Source organism: Pagrus pagrus (genome assembly GCF_965226575.1).
Source record: "Pagrus pagrus genome assembly, chromosome: 17".
In the NCBI taxonomy this organism is placed as follows: Eukaryota; Metazoa; Chordata; class Actinopteri; order Spariformes; family Sparidae; genus Pagrus; species Pagrus pagrus.
The window spans coordinates 6,949,673-6,971,884 of NC_140201.1; the positions used below are offsets into that span (position 1 = coordinate 6,949,673).

The following is a 22,212-nucleotide window of genomic DNA, read 5'->3' on the forward strand; positions in this document are numbered from 1 at the left end:
CATTAAACTGGCCCTACAAAACAGTGGGCAACCTGCAGTGCAACAGTTGAAGCAGGGCTGATGCTAGTGGTTTCTAAGGTGGAGGGTATGTCAGAGTTTTGCCTGTACACTTGGAGTAATAATACAGATTACTGTCCATTATGTTTTCAATAATATGTAGTTAGCTCACTGGTTCCTTGTGACAGATGCTGCACAGTGATTTTAGCAAAATCATGATCAAGTTACCCAAGAGAATACAGATCTTGCTGTGAGCAGTTTCATGGAGAAACTATTTTCTTTCTACTGAACTACACCGTATCACTGCGCAGAGGGAAACATGCATCCACTGATGGAGGAGAGGCTCGCTTACTAAACTAGCTAACGTCAGAGCTTAGACGAGAAGGACACCACTAATGCTTACGTCCCATCGTGGAATCATATATCATGTTATTGAATTCTAATTATTGATGCATTCATGTGTTATTAATTTACATACTGCCGGGTAGCTTGACGTAAAATGAACGTAAAGAAGTAAAGAACAAGTACCTAAACTGATTTACGTGTTGAAAAAGAGAAGGGAGGATCATACTGACATTATGGCCCCATGCCGCCTTTTTCTCGACCACGTGGGACTGTAAGTATTCCTCCTCATTTTTGGAGGGCCGGGATCAGGTGAAAAGGATTATGTGCTCATTAAACCCTGAAGTCTGAATCAAACCTCAATTATCCTCAAACTCTGACATTACAAAGCCTCTCAGGTCGCTGCGTGGTTTCGTAAGAATGGCCGGGAGCTGCTGCACGGGGGGCACCTCAGCTCTGCTTGTGTTTCTGTCAGTGATGTAGCATCCAGATCAGACTGAGCTGTGGGTCCACGTGAAAGTGCCCCAACACTGCAACAGCAGGGGCCCTGCCAGATGATATTAGAGTCAGTAGAGTCAGTCAAAGTGGAGACAGAGCTTGCAGTTTGTTTGATTAGAAGACAACATGTCAATTTGGGATGCAAACATTAAACATTTGCAGGCTGCAGCTTCTCAAATGTGAGGATTATGTGTTTCTCCCTGTTTTTTCCACTTATATTGCAAACTAAAGGTGCAAATCAAGGTAAGTGAGCATGCAAAAAGTAACAAGACATACTGTATGTTAGAAGACATTCACTGGGGTAAGGATGAATTCAAAAGTTTAGATGCATTTATCTGTCTACAGAATGAACCGACCATTTCTTGTAACAAACTAAGCATCGTCCGCCAGCCAAATGGTAAAATATGTACGTGGCTTCACTCACCAGCTCCAAACAAAGGTTGAGTGGCTGGTAAAATGTAAAAATTCATGAGCCATTTGGCTGGTGGACAACAAAGTTAATTTTTCACCCTGTTCACAAGTGGAATAAAACTAAACTTCCTTGTATTGTCATATACAGGCAATCTGAAACACATTCCTGATGGCAGCAGGTTCAAGAAGTCACAGAGGACACTTGATCTTTGTGTTTAGAGCTGAGGTGAGCGAAACCTTGCAGTCGGTTCTTGTCCTTTGTTGGAATAAATAGTCTTGTACGCATTGCTTAAGCACAACAAAGACGTAGTGAATCTAAATAAAGCTGAATGGCCACAGAGGATAGACTGCTGAATCAAACCAGACGTCAGAAGCACAACTCCATCACCTAACTAGAGCTGTAATCCACCTAAAGGCCTTTTGGCGGGCAGACAGTCCAGTCAACGCTGCTCCAACTGTCGTCACCGCTCTCTGATTTGTTTAAAGGTGACGCTCTGAGGATCAGCGCCAGCCGAGAGAGTTACAACTGCAACCTAAGAGCCTTTTCTCAGAATCAATTTGAGGTCACGTAAGATACCTTCACTCCAGCTGTTGAGTTTATAAACTTGCTGCACAGTGGACATGCAGTGGACAACAAGAGGGCTGCAGGGTTTGTTTCGGCGTAAGATTTAAGCGAGGGTTATGTAAGCGGCATTACACCACACTGAGTCAGAATGTGAATAATGCCTTTGTTTGATTGTGAGCATGAGTGAGTGTGTTGTGTTCTTCTGTCAGCTGATCAGCATCACAGAGAGAACACAGGAGATGCCACCTCGTCTGAGAGGCTGCTGGAGTTGGGTGACAAATCAAGTATTTGAATTACACTGAATAAAAGAAGACCTTGTGTTTGGTTTGTACTACTATTCCTCAAGAATAGCCTTTAATGCTGAACTGCAATGTTGTTAGCAAACAACTGCCTATTTACACATGGAGCAGTCGTATTTCTGGCTACTTGATGTATGTATGTCTTATATTTGCTCTTATTTTTGGCTCAGTTTTTGGTCTCTTTTTTTCTTTCAAAAGGTTTTTTTTTTCTCAGAAATAATCCAAATAACAACGTTATAGACCGTAAAAACCAAAACAATGAGCTGAAAGATACTAAAACACTCCTACAGAGTCAGGTTAGGGTTAGTCATCTGATAGATTGCAGATCTAAAGAAATATGTATAAAGCTCAGAGTTTCATTAACAGGAGGCCCAAATGACATGACCTTTCTGTTCTCAGTGTTAGCTAAAGCCTTCTTATTATGAAACAACATCTGATATAAAGTAAAACAGACTTTTGGAAACCCATTTTGTTTTTCGAGCTATTTAAAGATTCTTCCCAGAGGCTGAAATGTGATAATTTGATTGTTAAAGTCTGGTAAATTATTTCAAGCTCGGCCTGATCTGTTCTGTTGATGTTGTTGTTGGTATTGTACAGACATGTTCATGCAGCAAAACAGACTCTGTCGGGATTAATCCTACCAGGACCAGGACATGGTTGAAATAGGATTATTCAAAAAGATCAATTATGATAAGACGACCGTATTTTGTTTGGTGGAGACTTCAGAGGCAAGATAATGTGGTCTCTTCTTATTTATAGCTTCAACAGAGCGGTGATGCTGATGTCTTTTTGACGCCACTTTTGTTTTTACACAAACTTCCAGTAAATCCCTGAAAAATACGGACACGAGAGCAGCAGCTACAACAGCCCATGTTTGTGTCTAAACACAGATTCAGATAGTCAGTTTTGGCTCTTCGTCAGTATGCAAACTACGTCAGCCGGGCAAACAAAGCGAAAATTCATCTTGGACGTCTGCTGATGGTGCAGGCAACAACAGACGGCCAAGGAGAAGTCTGCTCCTCTATGGCTGGCATTGTTGTACGACAATGCAGTCTGAGTCATCCACCACGAGCGTCCTCCTCGTGGACACTCCAGGGCTGCCAACTCCCACCATCAACGGCTGTCCACTGGGTTATAAAAGCCCTCCTACATTGAAATGGTCTGTAGCGGCTATAAAATCAGTTTACAAATAACTGAATTGTTACTGTGTGGATGTTTTCATTCTAAAATCCTGTAAAAAAAAATGTAAAAAAATAAAACCTGTCCTGGGAAAAGTCTATATTATGTATGTAAATATCTTATAAATGAAAGGTCTGTACTTAGTGTCAAACTTTCCTGTCATCAATCTACATGGGGAAACAGGAAGTCATTTTTACATGTTGTGATCATAATTTCCATTCTGTATGTCATTTTTGGACTGCATGCGGAAGGTGAAGATTTGTTTTTCTATTTATTATTATTTTGACATTTCCAGCATGAGGAAGTGAATCTGACTAACTACTTTGTTCCAGTCTCTCTTAAAATAGATTTGAATAAACTTTATTTGTAAATACAGTGTCATATGTTTTGGATGCATTTACTGGACTAGTTTATTTGTTTTTTCCCTCTTTCAGCCCAATCTCGTAATTAGCCAGTGATGGAGCTTGACTAAGTACATTTAGTCAAATACTGTAGGCTGAATATTGGATCTGATAATTGTCCAGGCTGATAATCATTCAACCCCCCTAGTAAATATATGTATAATTTACTTTGAAGCTACTTGTACTTTTGATACTTAAGTGCATTTAATATCAGATACTTAATATCAGACTTTTACTCAAGCACTATTCATCTGGGTGACTTTCACTTTAACCAAAGTAACATTTTAACATGATATCTTTACTTTTACTCAAGTATGATTTTTGGGTACTTTATGCAACACTGTAATTAGCCTAGCCTACATTCAACTCATATTTAGCATCATGTATTCCTATATTTATTCACCTGAGAACATGTCTGCAGTAACTATACAGCTTACAACTTTAAATTAGTACATTTATATCAGCAATTCTTTTTTTTTTTTTTTTTGCCTTACCCTAACCCTAACCCTGTAAGCCACCAAGGGTAGCAAGTTAGCCAGAAGTGAAGCTAAACCTTTGCTTTCTAAAGTGCCATTAATGTAATTTGATTGCTACCTTATTAATCTTTTTTTCACTTCATACCATTTCTTCTAACTTTTTATGATTGTTATTTCATTGTATTAACTGTCACGATCACTGTCCATTCTGATATACGCAGACTTTCATCCAAAAATCACATTTTTAAGAGAAAACGTTGAGATCTGTTGACATACCTGGCCGCCATTTTTGGTATTCTACCGCCCCCTGCTGGGAGACCCCGTGCATCGAAGAAGAAGAAGACGAAGAAGAAGAGATAAAACGTCACATCCGGATAGTCAGCCCACTTCATTTCGCAGCAGTTGAACGTGAAGGTACGTGTTAACAATCCTCCTCCATCCAACTTATATTATAAATGTATAAAGTTTCTGACTTCTTGAAATGTTATTAGAGGCGAAGATTTGTGACAAAATGGCGGTTTTGTGAAAGTTTTTTAACCGTTTAAGTCGTAGAAGTGCGGTTCATGCTAGCAAACATGTTTGTATGAGTTTCTAATACCCATTATTAATTTTCTTTGTTCTTTTACAGACTGAACTCGTGTGTGCGACGTCCAGCATCGAGATGGAAATGTAAGATTGTCTCTCCTAACATTTCCTTTCGTTGTCACAACTTATTTAGCAGCAGTTTGTCTTCCAGCCCATGTGTGAGTCTGGACTGGCTTGTGAAAGCTCTGCATGCTGTTCACACAGGAAACTACTTCCAAACACATTCATTATCAACTTTAGACACTTATAGTTTTATATATATTTAATCCTGCAGACCTTATCCAGCGAGGCTCAGCCTGCAGTGGCTCTATCCTTTCCTGTAGTGCCTGCTAGAGAGATGTGAGGCTGTTTGAGGCCCTGCTGTGTCTCCTCATGGCAGGGTTATAGGTAAACCTCCAACAAACTGAGTGCAAAGTATCTGTTTAACATTGTATTATTACAAGAAATGGACCCTAGTTCTGGGTATAACTTTTTTAGAGAATATCCATGAACCTTTAACAGGAGGCCATGTGGCATGAGGGGATAAGATTATATGGGTGGAGTTGTCTGTAAATCTCCAGGCCTTGCATACATTTTAGACTCTCATCCCTTCATGATTCATTTAGGTGTTAAAATCCTGATTTCTTAGTGTAAAAATGATCTTTTACAGGACTACAGAGATGAATCCAGGCCCCGCCCTGCTCAGACCTCCTGACTGACATCTGCTGCTCACTGAAGGTTAGTGTTTCTTACATGTGGCCTGAAAAATGGCTGTTTTTCATGTGTGCCTGGAAAAACTGCCCAGTCTCCCATGTTTAAACATTGCTTGTGAACAAAATGTTACTCATACTCAAGCCACAGTGAATCAAATGTTTTTGATGTGATTGGATCGTTTTTTTAGCCCAAATCCGAACACACACCTCCTACTGCTAGCTACCGGTCAAGTGGGGTTAGCCAGTCACCCTGAATAACATTTGATTGGATACGTTTATGTAACCACTCCAGAGTTCACATGAGTCATCTAAAGTATTTTGTTCTACTGGAAGAGACAGACTTTTAATATTAAAAACAGAGTAGGGCTGCATGATAAATCGAATGGCTAAGTGCAATATCCAAATCGCATGAAGCTGCAGTTTTTGATAAAAGCAAATTGTGTGACAAAACAGCATTATAGTGCTGCGGAAAAGCCCTGGCCTACAAATCTTGATGTAAGAAAAGAAAATGTAGTAATGAAATCATCAGTCAGAGCTATATGTAAAGGTGCCCTTGGTGTTTCTTGCGCCAACACTATCTTGTTGAACATTAAACCTGTAAAAAGTGTGCAGACCTTTTCCAGCGAGGCTCAGCCTGCAGTGGCTTTATCCTTTCCTGTAGTGTCTGCTAGAGAGATGTGAGGCTGTTTGAGGCCCTGCTGTGACTCTTCACGGCAGGGTTATAGGTAAACCTCCGACACTGTCATCTTAGCTTTCAGATGAAGCGCTTGTTGTACTGCTCCAGCTGTCTGAGCCTATTGACTGAACTGTTTTTGCTTTACAGGAGTTGAAAACTCGGCATTACTTCAAGAGGCTTTCAGCTGCTGAGTGCAGAAGTCTCATGTCAAAAGCCCAGAGCGAGGTTTAAAAGGTACGTTACCTGAATGTTTGTTTTTCACCAGCAAATGTCAAAAGTAATGGCACATCAATCAAACCTGGATTGGCAGTTCAGTTTCACTGGAGTCATTCTTGTTGTTTGCTTAAATTTTGCTGTACTCATGCTCTTCATTGTATTTAGTCAAGCTAAGTCGGGGTATTGAATGGTTTTGAGTCCTTGTATGAACAGATATGGACGCAAAGTGTTGTATGAATTAAACATCTGAGAACTACTGTTTTTATTCTTACCAAGGCTTCACCGGTCTCTGTGGATCAGTTTGGGCTCCTTGATGAAACCAGTGTGCCGCCAACTAAATGGCGAAACTTTGATGCAGGTGAGAATAAAGTCTTCGGCAAAGTTAGTCTACTGGTTCTTGATGTTATAAAACAAATGTATTAAAGTATTTTCTTTATATGCAGATTTCATCTGGGAGTTGGAGAACCAGTTCGTCTGCTGAGGGGAAACAAGTGTCATATTTGGACGTCTGATCCTCAGAACTGAGAAGAACAGAAAATTCAAGTCTAGACAAGAGAATTTGTGTCCAGACTTTCAAACTGTTTGTACAAGGGAATGACGAGAAACAGTTTTAAATAAACATCATCCTTAAGACATTTGCTGTGGTTGTTACTTAATTTATAATCAGAAAAACTGTGATTCTGTGTCCCTGAATTACACAACACAAGAAATGCATTCAGACTACAGCTGCTTTTATATTCATCACACAAGATTGTGTTGATCTGTGGTTTTGTGCAACAGGATTTGCCTGGACTGTGGCCAACAATGAAGTACAGATTGATCATGAATTAAAATCCTGAAATGGAAAAAAGGTCTGAAAATCAAAGCATGATAACTGCTGTAATCTCTCAAAACAAAGCTGTTGCTGGCGACATACAAACAGTTTCAACAGATGTTGGGAGCATAAAGGAAACATTTTTATGTAACTTAATTTGTGAAACCTGATGGTAAAATGTATCCTGTGGTTAAGATCTTTTTAAAAGCACACAATTTGAAATGGAGTAATGTTTTTATTTTTATTCTACAGCAAAGAATATAATACTGGTAAAGATCCACTAGGGGGCGATATTGTATCTAGGACAGGATGTGTTGGTCTAAAACTATTTATCTTACGTACTTTACATATTTTAAAGCTGCAGATGTTTTCAGGTCTTAAACACTTTGTGGCCCCTTTTATTTGGTACACTTGAAAATCTAATGTGATCCAAAACAACTGCTCAACCATAAAGTCTCTTAGAAGGTGTTTCTGTTATTTTGTCTTGCAGTCCAGTGTAATGAAATGATAAAAATGGTGCTTGAACCTGTTATGAACCAGCCATTTAAAGCAGCACTTTATATTTGACTTATTAATTTTAAAACCCTATTACAGTTGTTTTTTCAAGGGCTTTCAATGAATATAATCAAATGACTCTTTCCTGTTAATGAATAAATGAAAAAATTAAACATGTAAGTCAACTTTAATCAGTGAAAACAAGTCGAGAAGGAAATATTACTTTGTTTTCATTGTGTTTTATTGTGTAACGCTTGAGTTGTAAATCAGCAGCGGACATGACGACGTTAGTTTCGGTTTGAGCTGCTGCCTGCTACTAAACACAAACCCTGTGTATCCACCTTACAGGACTGAACTACACAGTAAGTTACAACATTGTGTGGATTTACTTTTGTTGCAGTTTGTACATCTGCAGATTTACAGAAACATGAGCTAATGAGTCACGTGTTCACTCGGTAATGTTTTCACGAGCTCTGTGATATTTACAATTAGAAAACGCGCTTTTGCACTGAAATGAGTGTTTTCTTATAGAGCACTTTGTGTTTGTCGAGCAGAAACCTCACGTAGGTCTTTATTAATAGAAACCATATCTACCAAACAGCCTCAGTTTACCGAGAACAGAATAAGTTTCACTTTCGATGAAACCCTAAATCTTTTAATATCAGCATGTAACCTTTACCTGACACATTAAAACTGGACAGCGTGAGGTATAAAAAGCCGGGTTGGAGCCACAGAAGCGGTAAAATCACTGATACATCACCAACAAACATTATTTCACTCACATGTAATTTTTCTTTTTTTTTTACATTCATGATATAAATAGTTTCAAACATGTTTTCCAGCACCACATTCTGTTGTTATGACCTACTGTACACAGTTGTTACAAGAAGTGGGCTGCTGTGTGTGTCAGTCATGGATATTGACCACGTGATGACGTAATGAATGTCACTAGTAACGTCAATATCCCAGACTCCCTTACAAATCGAGTGATTTTAAGAGTTGTTGCATCGCGAGGAGAAACTTCATCAAATTTGTGAAACGGCTGTGGCAAATTTTAACTCATCGGTGCCTTCTTGTAAATTCGGCATTAAGTATAATACACTAAAATGTTTGTTTACTTGTAAAAAGTGTCGGTTTCCTTGCGGCTTCGCTGTAAAGGCCGCCTCTTTGGAGAAAGTGGCCGGACTCCATTTAAAAAACTCTCAATTTTGAGTTGTTGCGGAAGGAGAAGCTGTATAAATGTTGTGAAACGCTTTCTACAACACATTCTCAACTATTTAGGCCTACTTGCTAATTCGGCAAATGTTATACATGAAGATGTTTCTTTCTTTTTGTAAAAAACGTATCTCTTTGTTCTAATGATCCAAGTCAGTCCTATATTTTCATACAGAGCATAGTTTAATGTCAGCTATTGTACTCTCTTTGATCAAATTTTTCCGTCCTGACGTTGGTTAGGGTTAGTTATTTTAGAGACCCCCCACAGATTATGACTCAAACCCTGATTAAAAGTGTGTGTTCACCTTTACTGTTACAGCGTCAACAACACCAGCAGAGGGTGGAGAAAAGACAGCAGCAGAAGTTAACTCTTTCTCGAAAGTTGAAATCTTCCTTCCTAATAGATTCATTTTGAAGTGCTATTCTGTGGCTTTTAACGCCCTATGCTAAAACCATAAGTAGGAGTTGCGATAGTGTATTTTCTGTGGTTCACTTGTGTATCTGTCCAGTGGAGCAGTTTCACTACTCTGTTCTATCTTTATAAAAGGACTGTAGAGGCGAGTTAAAGCCTCTTCACGCCCATGTTCGGCTGACAACACCAGTCATTTAGTAGCTCTGTCGGAAAACTCTCCTACGAAGATCAACAAGGTGGACTTTTTTACCTTTTATTAGCATGAAACATGGTTGAGCACTTAGAGGCACGTTAAAGCAGTATTTATTTTTTTGGTCTTGACAGTAAACCATATTTTTAAAGATGTCAACAAAAAATAATAATAATTGTCAACATTTTTTTGGCAATTCTATAAATCTGATTCCTAATAAATTAGATATTTTGCTGTACTCACTTCCTCTATAGCTAAGAAGTGGAAAACACACATTCAACATTTATATTAGTACATGTGTCAGCCTCCTGGCAGATCTACTGTATTAATGTAATATAAGGCCAGTTTTGTTCAGAGAAATCACAATTTGAGGTGATTAATTCTTGCTTGACATCCCTGGTTGAGTTAATCATTGAATCCATCCTTTAGTAACTCATGTCATGCCATTTCTTTGCACAGTTGCTGCTCGAGTCTTGCAAAAGAGCGCTCGTGCTTCGGAGGTGAATCATCGACAAAATAATTTAACAGTGACAGCAGTTGATCATCTCGAGATAACAGAACATCGCCATCACATTTATAGTTTTCCATCTTATGTTAGCTCAAATTATTCATTTCATTATTTTGTTTTTCTCCACCTCTCATTCTCAGATGGATTTCCCAGTGGAGGCGACAGTGCTTTTGAATAATTTCCCCGATGAGACACAGGTGCGCGAAATCCTCAGGTCACATGGCTTTGAGTTGAGAGATCTGAGCAGAGATGAGGTGAGTGTCAAGGGGTCATATTTGAACCTTAAAGCTGCGAAGGCCTCTTTGGAGCTGCTTCTGAAATCACAAACAAAACCGGACATCGCGCCGCACTCCCCCTCACCGGTCCCAACGGCTTCCTCTGGAGCCATTTCCAAATACTACACTAGCAACAGCTCAGATCGTAACAGAAGCCGACCAGGATCCCGAAAACAAGCCTCACCCACCACCACCACCACCACCTCCTCCTTCTCCTTCTCCTCCAACCACCACCCAACTTCTTATTCTCCAAGACCAGACCAGCAGCGTGGCTCACTCAGGTCTGGAAAAGAGTCCTTTGTCGTTGATGCAGACGTGTTCGAGTACGCAGAGCGGCTCAGGAAAAAGGACATCGACTGCATTCTGGACAGCCATGATGTCGGAATAGAATTGCGTCCAGTTGGCGAGGGCTGCAGCATCACGTTACACGGGAAGAGTGCGAGAACAGCCGTCTTTAAACTACAGAGTCTCCTGCACGATCTCAACAAATCGCTCCGCACGCAGGAGGTTTCTCTGAGGGACATGGATCGAGACGGCAAGGCTCTGTTAGCGACAATCCAGGAAAACAGAAACATTTGGAAAGCAGTGCTTGTGTGTCAGGAAAAAGACGGACTTCACCTCATCGGACCGTCTGGTGAGAGCTACGAGTTAAAGCAGAGGCTGCTGGGGAGACCGGTGGACCGCTCGGGACAGAGAGGACGGACATTAGACAGGAACTCCAGAGGGAGGAGCAGCTCTCTGCCACCGATCAATCGAAGGAACACAGAAAGAGAAAGTGCTGCCAATGCTTATCCATCTCCTGCTGGAGCTGCAGGTTACACTCCTTCAAAGTACCAGGATGGTAAACGGGAAGGTGCTGAATCCAAGCGAGGAGCTGCTGCTGCTCTGAAGAGAGATTTTAGGGGAAGAAGCTTCTCTGAGACCCGCCACAGAAACACAGCAGACAGAACTGATGGCAACGTGCAAGAGATGGAAAACAAGAGTCCGGCTCAGAAATCACCCAAGAAAGGCTTCAAACAACTTCTTATTAAAGTTACTCCTGATAATATAAAGACAGTGTTTAAAAATAGGAAACAATGGCAGTGAATTAAAGTTCAGGACGGTTCACAGACAGAGCTGAAACATGTGTTTTCTGTCTTTTTTGACCATGTTATGTGTCTAAACACCTGATATTTGTCTGAGTATAGCAGGTACAAAGCAACATTATGTAACTTTTTGACCTTAAGATAACAGCTTCAGCATCATGTTGATGATAGTGTCTTGTAATAGGGTGAATGTTGTCTCTTGTTTCTGCACTATGTAACTTCAGTGAGAGGGCTGGATCACAGAGTTACATGCATGTTGTGAGTTTTGTTTGTAGAAAGCACCTACATTACAACATTAAAGTGTTGCACACCTGATATTTGTATCTATGACAGTGGTGTTGCACTCAGAAACTGTGGGGGGCGCCAAATCACACAAGATGCAGATTCCTACATAGTGCTACTTTAAAGCTACTGATAGGAACTTTTGTTGAGTCACAGTGAAATTTGTTTTAGTGCCCTGCCTCCGTCTTCCTCGATTCATCCTCAGCACTCCAATGTAAATAAACTGATTTAATTTTCTGACTTATTCAACCTGGGTAAGCAAACATCTGACCAGGTGAACGTCTTTAAGAAACACTACAGTATTTTTTGCAGAAATAGCCAATCACTCTCACTGATGGTCTTGTTTGCATACGTAGACCACTTAGAGTCATCAGTAACATATTGAGACTGGTTCATCACCAGTTAAAAACTCCTTGTAGCACGTTTAGTTAACCATCAAATCACTGTCTGAAGCCAAACTGCTTTCATCGACTTAACAAGCACGGCACCTTTAAAGTTAGTTAGTGATAAATCAGAAGACCAGAACATGTTCGCCGGTGTGGATGGTTTCTATAGATTCAGAGAAATAAAGCACACAAACTACAGCAATAGTTTTGCATATTGTGCATCCCTGTATTTGACCTTCTGTACAAACATTTTTTTGCTCTCGATCAGCCGACATGTACGAGAATATTACGATACAGTATGAGCTGTAATTAACAGATAACATCAGCCCTGCAAACATCAGTTTTCGCTCTGTTTTTCAGTGTCGACTGTCTTTAATCAGCTCTTTAAAATGTTTTTTGTTGAAGCAAAATGAGTTAAATGGATCCGTTAAATCGATGAATAATGTAATGTGGTTAATATACTGTTTTGACTTAAATACTGTATTCAGATTTGATATGAACTTCCTCTTATTTATAGCCCTGAACTGACATCTCTTGCACAATTTAGTTTTATTATTGCTAGCTGATTGCACTGTAAATGTTGATGATCTGTACATTGTTCTACATCTGTAAGAGCATCAGTAAAATACAGTTTATATAAATGGAAAAAACTGAGAATAAATAATGCACTTAAATAAACAAATGTCCAATAAAAACATTAAGATTAACAATGAAGTACCTCAGGTGATTTAAAGGTTCTCTGAGTGATATTTAAACATGTTTGTGCTCAATTGTCAGCGTGCCCGTTTGTTAATTTTACTTTAACACCTGAATGCAACATCAAGATGGAGGACACACGAGCAGGAAGTGAAACTCTCTGACAGCCGACTGACCTCATGCTGAGAGAGGAAGTGCTGGTGGCTGATGAGGATCTAACAGGCAAGTTTAGTTAGAGAAAGGGGCTGGATGTTTGAGTGGACACTGCTGACATTATACAGTTTAAAACCAGCTTCAGCAGAAAGGCTGTCAGAAGCTCTACAGTAGGTAGGTGTTTTGTAAATGTTTCAGGCTGATGGTAAAGTCCCTTTACTCATAATTTTCCAATCAATGGTTTTATTCAGTTCAGTCAGGGCTGCTGCACTGATGACTACAAGTGTGACTCAGAGGCCTCGTACCTACTAGTCTGATGAGACCTGTCCTCTATTAGAGCGCTGTGGTTTCCCCTGTTTGTTTTTGTCTGTAGTCAGGGTATCACAAAACCCCGGCACGAAATCTGATGGACAGAAAGTTGTAGGAAGTGTGATAGTAAATGAAATGAAATTTTACAGTTGAGTTCCCCCAAGTTTACCATTATCTTGATTTTTTCCCCTTCTTTTTTCTTTTTGTCTCTCCTTACTCGTTATTTTCAGTTGTTCATTTGTTCTCTTTTGTTGTTCTTAGTGGTTACAATCACTGTCTGTAGTGGCCGCTTATCTATGTCTATTTTATTGTTAGTTTTTACGTCTATTTTAGAGTGTTGTATCACTGCAAACAAGCCACGGCTAGAAGTCCTATATATATATTTATTACATTGGTTGCTTTTCAGTTAGATGTAACAATGCTTACGTGTATTGTCCCTGTCAAATAAACTGATAAATAAATAAATATTATAATATAAGAATTGTTGAATGACAAAACATTCCCAGCTCAAGCTCTGACTCCCAACTGGAGCTTTTACCCTGCACCTCTCTCACATAGTCTTCATCAGTGGATCATTTCCTCAGTTGTCATGGAAAGGACACTGATGACATGAAAGCTCAGTGGTTGTGATTTAATTTCTAATTACTTGTCCAATTATCAGCTTTTTTAGAGGTTTCAACTGTGTCTGTGTTGTGTGAAAGCCCCGGACAAAGCTGGAAAGTTGAGCTTGGATAGTTTTGTCTCGTAATGAAACCCTTAATTTACCGAACACTTGCTGGATAGTTTTTTGTTTTATTTGTTAAGGTTTTAAACTATCTCTGAGATTTACAATGGACACTGTTCACAACACGGTCATCAATGCCCAAAACAACAGATTAGATGGTTCAGAACTAGTATGATTGTTGTCCAAGACAACACGTGACAGTTGGAGAACACCATTGACAGGCGTATGGGACAAACGTGGTTAACCCTGTGACACGGTTGCATCATGGTAACAATAATAAACATGTGGTTTAGGTTGTGAAACTGTCCAGTTTGGTTAGGTTGGACTCCCAGAACTACTTGGTTAGGTTTAGGAAAAGATAATTATTTAGGTTATAATAAGTACTTTAATTAAATACGTTCAATTACTTATGCGATGTAAGTTAAGTATGTTACGTAAGTTTAAATAAGTTAAAATCAAGTTTTGGTTTCATATGGGACACAAACAGTGGCCTCTGGGTGAAAGCACAGCCGTCCACCCTGACCTCCTCCCTATACATGGACATGTGGCCTTATAAACTACATCACCATCCTCCTTTCCCCCGTCATAATGTCAACGGCCACTAGAGGTCACTAACTAGCAATAAATGTAATTATGGATCGTAATGAGCTCCTTAAATAGATACATACATAGCCATTCTCGAATAAGAGAGAACATTTTATTGATTTGGGTGAACTAACTCTTTAAATTTCAAACAAAAGGAGTGACATAGACAAGTAATCATGCGGCAATATGAGGCAGAAAGGCTGATTATCCTTATCACAGACTCCATTCATGAAACAGACAATACAGGCGTGGATTCAGCTCATCATGGAAAAAAACTCATCTGAGTCATGAAGTGAGTCGTGTCACTCGGCCTGAAAGATATCCACACGCTGCTGCAACATGTTGGAGAGCTGTCTGCAGCTGGTGACGTCACTCCAGCGCACCTCGACTTTCACACCATGCTGAGAGGTGTACGAGTTAGAGGTGGAGCTCGTCCATGGGACTGAATGAGCTTCGTGGTTAAAGGATAAATCAGACTTTTAGCATGTTTGTGATCAACAATAGTGAAAGATTAGTGAAACTAGATGAAGATGAGTGACATTAGGAGCATGTGACTGTAAGTTTTGGCCTTCAGTAGCATGAATAACACGGGACATGGGGAATTTTTGTTCTTTCTTATTTATTGTTTTGCTTTCTCTTTTGACATTTCCCCCTCTTGAACTAAAATTAGACCCACTTCCAATGAAGGCAGAAGCAGCGGTTGGTCTTTACTGGATTGTGTAAGAACAATTATCTGTGAGAACAATTATCTGTGAGAACAGCATCTGAAAACAAGTACAAGAGATGTTTTCCAAGAGTTGCAGTATGTAGCATTCATCTCATACTAATCAGATCGTAACTACAAGCTGCTGAGTTGGAAAATCTGTTCATGTCGTCCTCTGAGTCGTTAATCTGACTCTGATATCAGGACTTTCTGACAGCTACAACAGCTGTTTGGTGAGAAGAACAACAGAAGTGGCGACAAATCGTTGTCAAAATGGCTTCAAAGCCACCATGTTAGCAGTGACATGATAACTGTACAAAGCTGCTTTATTTTGAAGGTTTCATCCTCGTGTGTCATGTTCTGTTTGACACTTCCTGTCTTTGTGTGTTTCTTTCTTTTTGAATGCCTTTACTTGTTTCACCTGTCCCTCATGAGTCTTCCCTCCTCGGTGTATTTAAGTCTGCGTTTGTCAGTTTGTCTGTTTTCGTCCTCGTGTCACTTCTGCGTTTTGCTCCTCTTGCCGTCCTACGTTCACTCATCATGTGTCTTCAGTGTTCCTGGTTTTTGTTCCCCGTGGCCTTAAAGTTTGAGTTCAATTTCTACGTTTCTCTTCTTGTTTTTTGGAATTACCCCGGCCTGCTTACGTTGCCTGCCTTTGTAATTTGGATTTCTGCTTGGTTATTAAAGCTCGCTTTTTTTCCCACTCGCCTACCTTTGTGTTTACAATTGGGTTCTCAACTTTTGCTAAAACTAACAACCTCTATATTCTCATTTAGCCACTTGTTTGCCTTTTTAAGACACATTGAAGCTTTGTAATTTGAGGGAACCAGAAGTGCAAAAAGATGCACTTATTTCCAGGTTTTAGGACTCATTCCTGCAGAACTATAAGAAACTTACAGTTGGACAAACAGATAATTTGAATGAATTATTGTCTCATGATGAGAGGGGCCCAAAATTAGTGAAAAAGAGAAACTACCTTGAAAATTTCTTGATAAAAGGACTTAAACAGTGCTGTGAGAAGGGGATTTAGAAGTCACTTGTCTCTGCCTTAGTCAGCTTTCCAGTAAACTCCTTCAACTTAATCACACACACCTACACCCTGACGCTGTCTTACATGACAGAGAGCACTGCTAACCCCTTTTGACTCCTGAGTTTCTCAAGTTTCCGCCTGGCTCTGCTGTGAGATGGGAACCTCTGGTTTCATGAAAACCCTCAGGGACACATTGCGCTGCCCATGCCAAGTTAAGAAAGGAAATGCCACGATCCTTCCCAGGAGATAAAGGCCATTTTCCACCCTCAAATTTGCAAGGTTAACTGCTCTTGTCTGGCAGTACGTCACATGTTGGTTCCTGTTTCTGGGAAGAAAAGATAGACAAAATAAAAGTAAAAAGATTAAGTCTGGTAGTGAGAACCGCGCTCTAAGTGACATTTTTGAAATTTGGAGGCCTTGTGGCAGGAAGAGAAGAGACAGAGGAGGATGCAGAAGTGGTGTGAGCTTTTAAAGATAGCCTCCTGCTATTTATACAGATCTACGTGAGGGCATGGGCTGACTGACAGGATGACGTGCTGCAGCTTGTAGACCACAGCTTTCTGTGACTTTACTAAGCACACCCTAAAATCCACCAGAGAGCTTTCCCCGCCCACAGCAGACTGTCTACACTAGTCGACCATACTTCTCTTTCTTCTTCCTTTAGCCGCTTTCTGTTCCTCTGCGTCTTGTCCGGTCCTTTTTATATTCATATTTAGTGTGGTTGGTGAATAGGGGCCGGGATGGCGGAGCTGGAGGGCCTGGAGTTCGGGAAGTCAGACTTCGTGCTCCTGGATGAGGTGACGATGGAGCAGTTTATGGAGAATCTGAAGCTGAGGTAAGGCCTGAGAGACAGTTAGAGAGGAGGAAGGGAGGGGACGAGAGTGGAAGCAGCTGGGTGGCAGAGATGCAGAGGGTTCATACAAACCTGATTTATGAAGGGAAACCACATGATTCTGCAATAAAATATGTTAAATTAAGGTTTATATGATAGATCTAAGTGCCTCTGACATTCACACACTTACAAAACTGTCTCTGACACTAGCTTGATGACTTCTTTTAAGTGAGAGGCTCATAAAGATGAAACATAAAGCGCACCCTGTTTCTACCCCGCCTCTCCTGTTCACCCCCCGGGGGTTCAGGGATAAAATTGTGGTTAATTTCATCATTACCACACTAAGCACTGGCTGTCAAGCGAGCCAAACGAAGCACATGGCAAGTCACCAATAAGAGCTAGTCTCACCAAACCTGTCTGACTTAATATGTAGATGTAGCTTGTTTTTGTTTCGTGACCTTTCCCGCTCTTTAGGTGTTTAACCCTTCAGGATATTTCTCTTTGTCTCCGAGCCCAGACAGTGTTTTTTTTTTTTTCTTCTTTTTTCTGTGTTGCTCATTTCCTCACTTCCTCGGTGACTTTTCGCAGGGGCATCATGTCCTCGGTTCAAACTGTGAGAAATCACACAGTTTCCCGTCATCTCGGGTTCAGCAGAGGCACCGAAAATGTCAAATAACATCAAAAAAGCTCCAGATTTACGGAAAACAAGTCTCACTTTCTCAGCTGACGTGTGCACAGCAGATGGGCTCTAAATTAGCATTTTTCACATACTTACACCGGCTCAGTGTTCGCCTGTCATCACCGCTTGGCAAAGTAATGTATGTAGAGTTTCATCACACAGCTTGATCAGACTTGTCAGGTGGAAAAGCGTAAGCATGTTGTCAAGTTCGTGCTGCTGTGATGATTGTCGATACTTTTGACTGTGAGTTCAGGTGTTTGCAGTTTCAAAACTTCTGCGTTTGCATTTCTATTTTTGCACTTGCACTGTTTTCTTTCTGGTGATCATCACTGCTGTAGTATGTTTCTCTCCTGTTGGGCAGGATATCTCTAAAACTTGTGAACATATATGCCTGGAGGTCGGTGGACAGAGAGACCTCGGTGTGAACCTTTTCTTGAGTCTCTTCCAAAGATCAAGACTTGATTGGAAATTGGTGTTTTCATCAATTTAAGTGCTTGACCTGACACTTTTAATGCAATATTAACTACAGGCAATAAAGGTTTCGTGCTCTTTGAGTTCCCTCTGGCTCAGATCGTGGTCTGAGTCTCCTCTCACCTGATTGGTCAGTATATTACCAGGAAGGTGACTGAGGCGACTTCTCTATTTTTTTTTGGCACCAAATCCAACTGTGACTCAGAGGAAACCTACAATTTGCCGCACCAGTGCTCGACCAATATTCCTGCTTTCAGGGTTGATTTAAGCCAGTTGTAAATAAAATATATAAATAGCCTCTCAGTGACTCAGATGCAGCCATAACCATCAATGTATGTGTTGTAATTCAGATGGCGGGATCCTCCTGCACACTTCCCCTTCAGTGAACCTGAACTCAAGGCTGAACCTGACTATTGCTTCCCAATAAAAAAAGTTTAGCTGCACACAGACTGACTGAACGGTGCTTTCAGGTGCTCCAAGTCAACTCAAATTATAGGCTGATAGGATTAATAATAGTAATACGATTAGAGTTATTAGACACGTTTCTATCAGTGGAGGAAGAATTTAATATACCGTCACTGTAGCTAAAAGTTAAAATGATATAAAAGCAACGTTTAGGTTGGATATTAGTTCATGAAGGAAAATGACCACTTACATACAGGACGGTGGTTTGAGCAACACCCTGCTTCACATTTCACTTCTTCATGTTTCACTGTCACTCATGTGATGGAGTGAAAAGCTAAATGTTTCCCAGGGATACCAGGAGTGGAAGTAACTAATTACAGCTATTCAAATCGCTGTCAAGTCTGTAATCTTACTTGTACATAAGTATGCATTACACCATGTAATCTACTTAGTTACTTCATAATCGAGTCCTGAGTACATTCTGAATTAATATCTAAACCTTTCAACCTCATCTTTGCAGCCAATAAGGCCGTCTGATCACCGCGGACAAACATACGGACAAACACACAACATTTGGTTGAATGTCTGCCACTGATAATGCATCAACAGTAAAAAAAGTAACTAAATCTCTGAGTTATTGTTTGAGAAGAATACTTTTAATTAAGTATTATTTCAATACCAGTAGATACTGTTTCCACCACTGACAGAAACTCAAGTACTCAAGTACAATGTTAAAGTACTTGGAAACAGTACAAATGAGCCCACTATCTCACCAGACTGATAATCAGTTGATCCCTATATAATATCATTTTACTTTTACTTGTACTTTTAATCCTTGAGTACATGTAAGATAAGACTCTCAAAGACTTTTACTCAAGTACTTTTTGTATGGATGACTTTTACTTTTACCAAAGTAATATTATAACATGATATCTTTACTTTTTATCTTTAGTTTGACTTTTGGCTACTTTTACAACACTGATGTTTCCCTCTGAACTGTAGCACAACGTCAATATAATAATAACTATAATAATAATAGTGAAGAGCTGAAAATTGCACTTAAAGTGAGTAAATGTACTGAGTTATTTTCCTCCTGGACATTTAATGATTGATTACTTGTACTTCTAGTCTTCATCTCCTCTCAGTGACTGATGACACCCTGAACACAAACACCTGTTAACAACCTGTGGTTGTGTGATTATGTGTGACCTTAAATAAAAGAGCAGTATACTGGTTGGGTCCTATATATTCAGGAACAAGAAGGCAACGTGTCTTAATTGCATTCGAGCCTTTGAAATCGTTTCGATGGACATGTTGGCCCCACTGATGCTCCGTCACCAGCTCTCTTACAACACTGACCGTCTGTAAAGCCGAACACGTAACATTTCATGAAGCTCCATTAACACTGGTGACACGCCAGCTCTACCCCTCCCAGCTCAAGAAACCCTCATGAGGTTACAAAAGACTGTGACGCCCTTTGAACCACAAAGTTTCATTTCCTGCTTTCAGTGTACAAACACTTGTGTCACTTCCTGTCAGCTACATATGACATAAAGGTGCATGATCTTCTGTGGAAGTTTCAGCTCTAGGGTTTTGTCAGGGCTGGTGTGAAAATGTTGTGGGTAAATGATGCCGAACACAAGGCGGATCTTTTGTAAATTAGAGGCCACAATGGGCCATTCTCCTCACAGCTGGGCTCAGTGTTATCTGTGGGGTCTTCAACAGGAAACTTTGAGTATTAGACACTTCATTTCCTTGATTATCGGGACTTTTTATGCATGCAAATATCCACAGAACGACGTCTCTTTGCTCCCTTAAGTGAATGATTGAACGAACCCAATTGCCAGAATGAATATAGCAATATATGTGTCTGCAAACCACTGATCTGTTGAAACTTGACATTTCTTTATGTTGCTCTTGAGGTTCACTGTCTGTCTTATGTTATGCTTGTTATCTGGTTTAGAGACAAATACCACTTGGTGAGGAAAAGATCATGATTTAGCTTAAAACACTTGTTTTTAGTCGCCACAAACACAGCTGTAGATGTCCTGATTTTTTTGTGAAAAATATGTTTTTTGATGCCATAAACGGCGCTCGGCAGTGTCCGGCGGTCTCCTTTAAAATATCCAGTGGTTTGACACTTACAAATGTTGAAACACAGTCTTGAACTGTGGTCACTGGCTTGGCAGCCTTCACTCCACCCCCATCCCCTCCACTTATCATTATTAGAGTCAGGTCATAAACTCATGTGGCTTATAACGTTGACTCCGTGTGACTGGGCTGATTGAATAAACTAAATTTAAATGCATATAAAGCACACACGTGCATCTAACATATCTACACATACACAGTATAAATGATTCCTGTACATAAATGTGACACATGCCATCTTTTGTTTCGACAGGTTTGAGAAGGGCCGTATCTACACCTACATCGGAGAGGTAGTTGTCTCCGTTAACCCGTACAGAGAGATGGACATCTACGGCAAAGAAACCATCGATGCGTACCGAGGCCGGGAGCTGTATGAAAACCCTCCTCACCTGTACGCCGTGTCTGACGCTGCCTATAAGGCCATGAAGAGACGGGCCAAAGATACCTGCATCGTCATATCAGGTATATCATCTTTCTTTCACACTCCTTAAACCTCAAACATCATGAGTCATAGCCCGTCACAGTGTGGACTGCTGCTGTGTGCGGCCTGAGGCTGTTGGACAGTTTTCTTTAGTCTGCAGGTGACACTTGCTTTAAAAACCAAACTGCTGATTACACACGTGAAAACAAAACTGCCCGAAGGATTTGAAATGGTGATAAAATTGTAATTGTAATGTATGGCCTGTCTTATTCATTCAACAACAAGCGCCACTTACAGTTAGCATGATCTCAACTGTCAAGCTCGTGCAACATGCTAGTATTAGAAGTGTTATGTTAGCATTAAGCTAATCTCAAAGTTAGCGTTAGCTGAGGTTAACAGACACCGGTCATTTTTGGAGACATCTTCTGGGAGACATGGAAGTTTGTACTTTACCAAATAAGCTAGCAACATATTTTGCTCTTTAACGTACCATTTTAAGATCCACAGTCGCCATTTTAGCCGCCTGAACTGATTGTTATTCTGTGTGAATGTTGAGGTTCCTCTCTGAATATTTTGCCATTTTAGACATTTGTTCACGTCCATTTTTGTCACTTAACCGGAGTTAACAAGCGGCTAATTCGACCATTAACGTTATTAGGCTTTTATCAAATATTGGACCACTGTTTAGATTTAAAAACTACTGCTAACGTTACAGTACGGTGTGGAAATGTTCTCATACTTTGTTGAGTCACCTAATTATTATCTAATTTGCAGGCTGTGTTTTCTGTGAGCCAATACTGTTTCTCAGGATAATGGATATATTGTTAATTTGTTCAAGCAACTGCCAGGCTTGGGGAGTAAGGAAATACATGAAACAGGGTAAAGTAATCAGGATACAACAAAAAGTAACTGTATTCCGGTAAAGTTACAGAAAAAAGATGTAGTTAGATTACAGATACATTCGTCATATCTTATTAAGTTTCAGGTAGCCATAGATGTTCACATTATTCATGCAAGTAAATAAAAAGGAATAATGTGCGTCTGTCCTGATCCG

At 40.1% G+C, this 22,212-nt stretch overlaps 2 protein-coding genes and 1 long non-coding RNA gene across 4 annotated transcripts in view; all 3 read left to right on the forward strand.

Moving 5' to 3' along the window:
* Positions 1-4,521: 4,521 nt before the first annotated feature.
* On the forward strand, positions 4,522-6,972 carry LOC311272612. 2 transcript variants are annotated; one of them, XR_014624584.1, is made up of 7 exons: positions 4,525-4,582; positions 4,797-4,837; positions 5,028-5,140; positions 5,403-5,470; positions 6,269-6,355; positions 6,614-6,695; positions 6,781-6,972. It is a non-coding gene; the product is annotated as an uncharacterized lncRNA (long non-coding RNA). The 2 variants fall into 2 exon arrangements; XR_014624583.1 differs by lacking the exon at positions 5,028-5,140 and having other exon boundaries at positions 4,522-4,582.
* A 977-nt stretch (positions 6,973-7,949) lies between these two features.
* On the forward strand, positions 7,950-12,182 carry rbm43 (RNA binding motif protein 43). Its single transcript, XM_084378990.1, has 2 exons — positions 7,950-8,008; positions 10,112-12,182. The coding sequence occupies exon 2, from the start codon at positions 10,112-10,114 to the stop codon at positions 11,330-11,332; it is 1,221 nt and encodes a 406-aa protein (XP_084235116.1). The 5' UTR covers positions 7,950-8,008; the 3' UTR covers positions 11,333-12,182.
* Positions 12,183-16,867: 4,685 nt separating this feature from the next.
* The window catches only part of myo1g (myosin IG), a 39,399-nt gene continuing 34,054 nt past the window's right edge, over positions 16,868-22,212 (forward strand). The window contains exons 1-2 of the mRNA XM_084380356.1: positions 16,868-17,034; positions 20,991-21,199. Coding sequence (XP_084236482.1) covers positions 16,940-17,034; positions 20,991-21,199 — 304 coding nt within the window. The 5' untranslated portion in view covers positions 16,868-16,939. The remainder of the gene's footprint in view (positions 17,035-20,990; positions 21,200-22,212) is intronic.

Bases quoted from the DNA above. Each gene is read 5' to 3' on its own strand.
- rbm43 (XM_084378990.1), top strand. From the start codon at position 10,112: ATGGATTTCCCAGTGGAGGCGACAGTGCTTTTGAATAATTTCCCCGAT.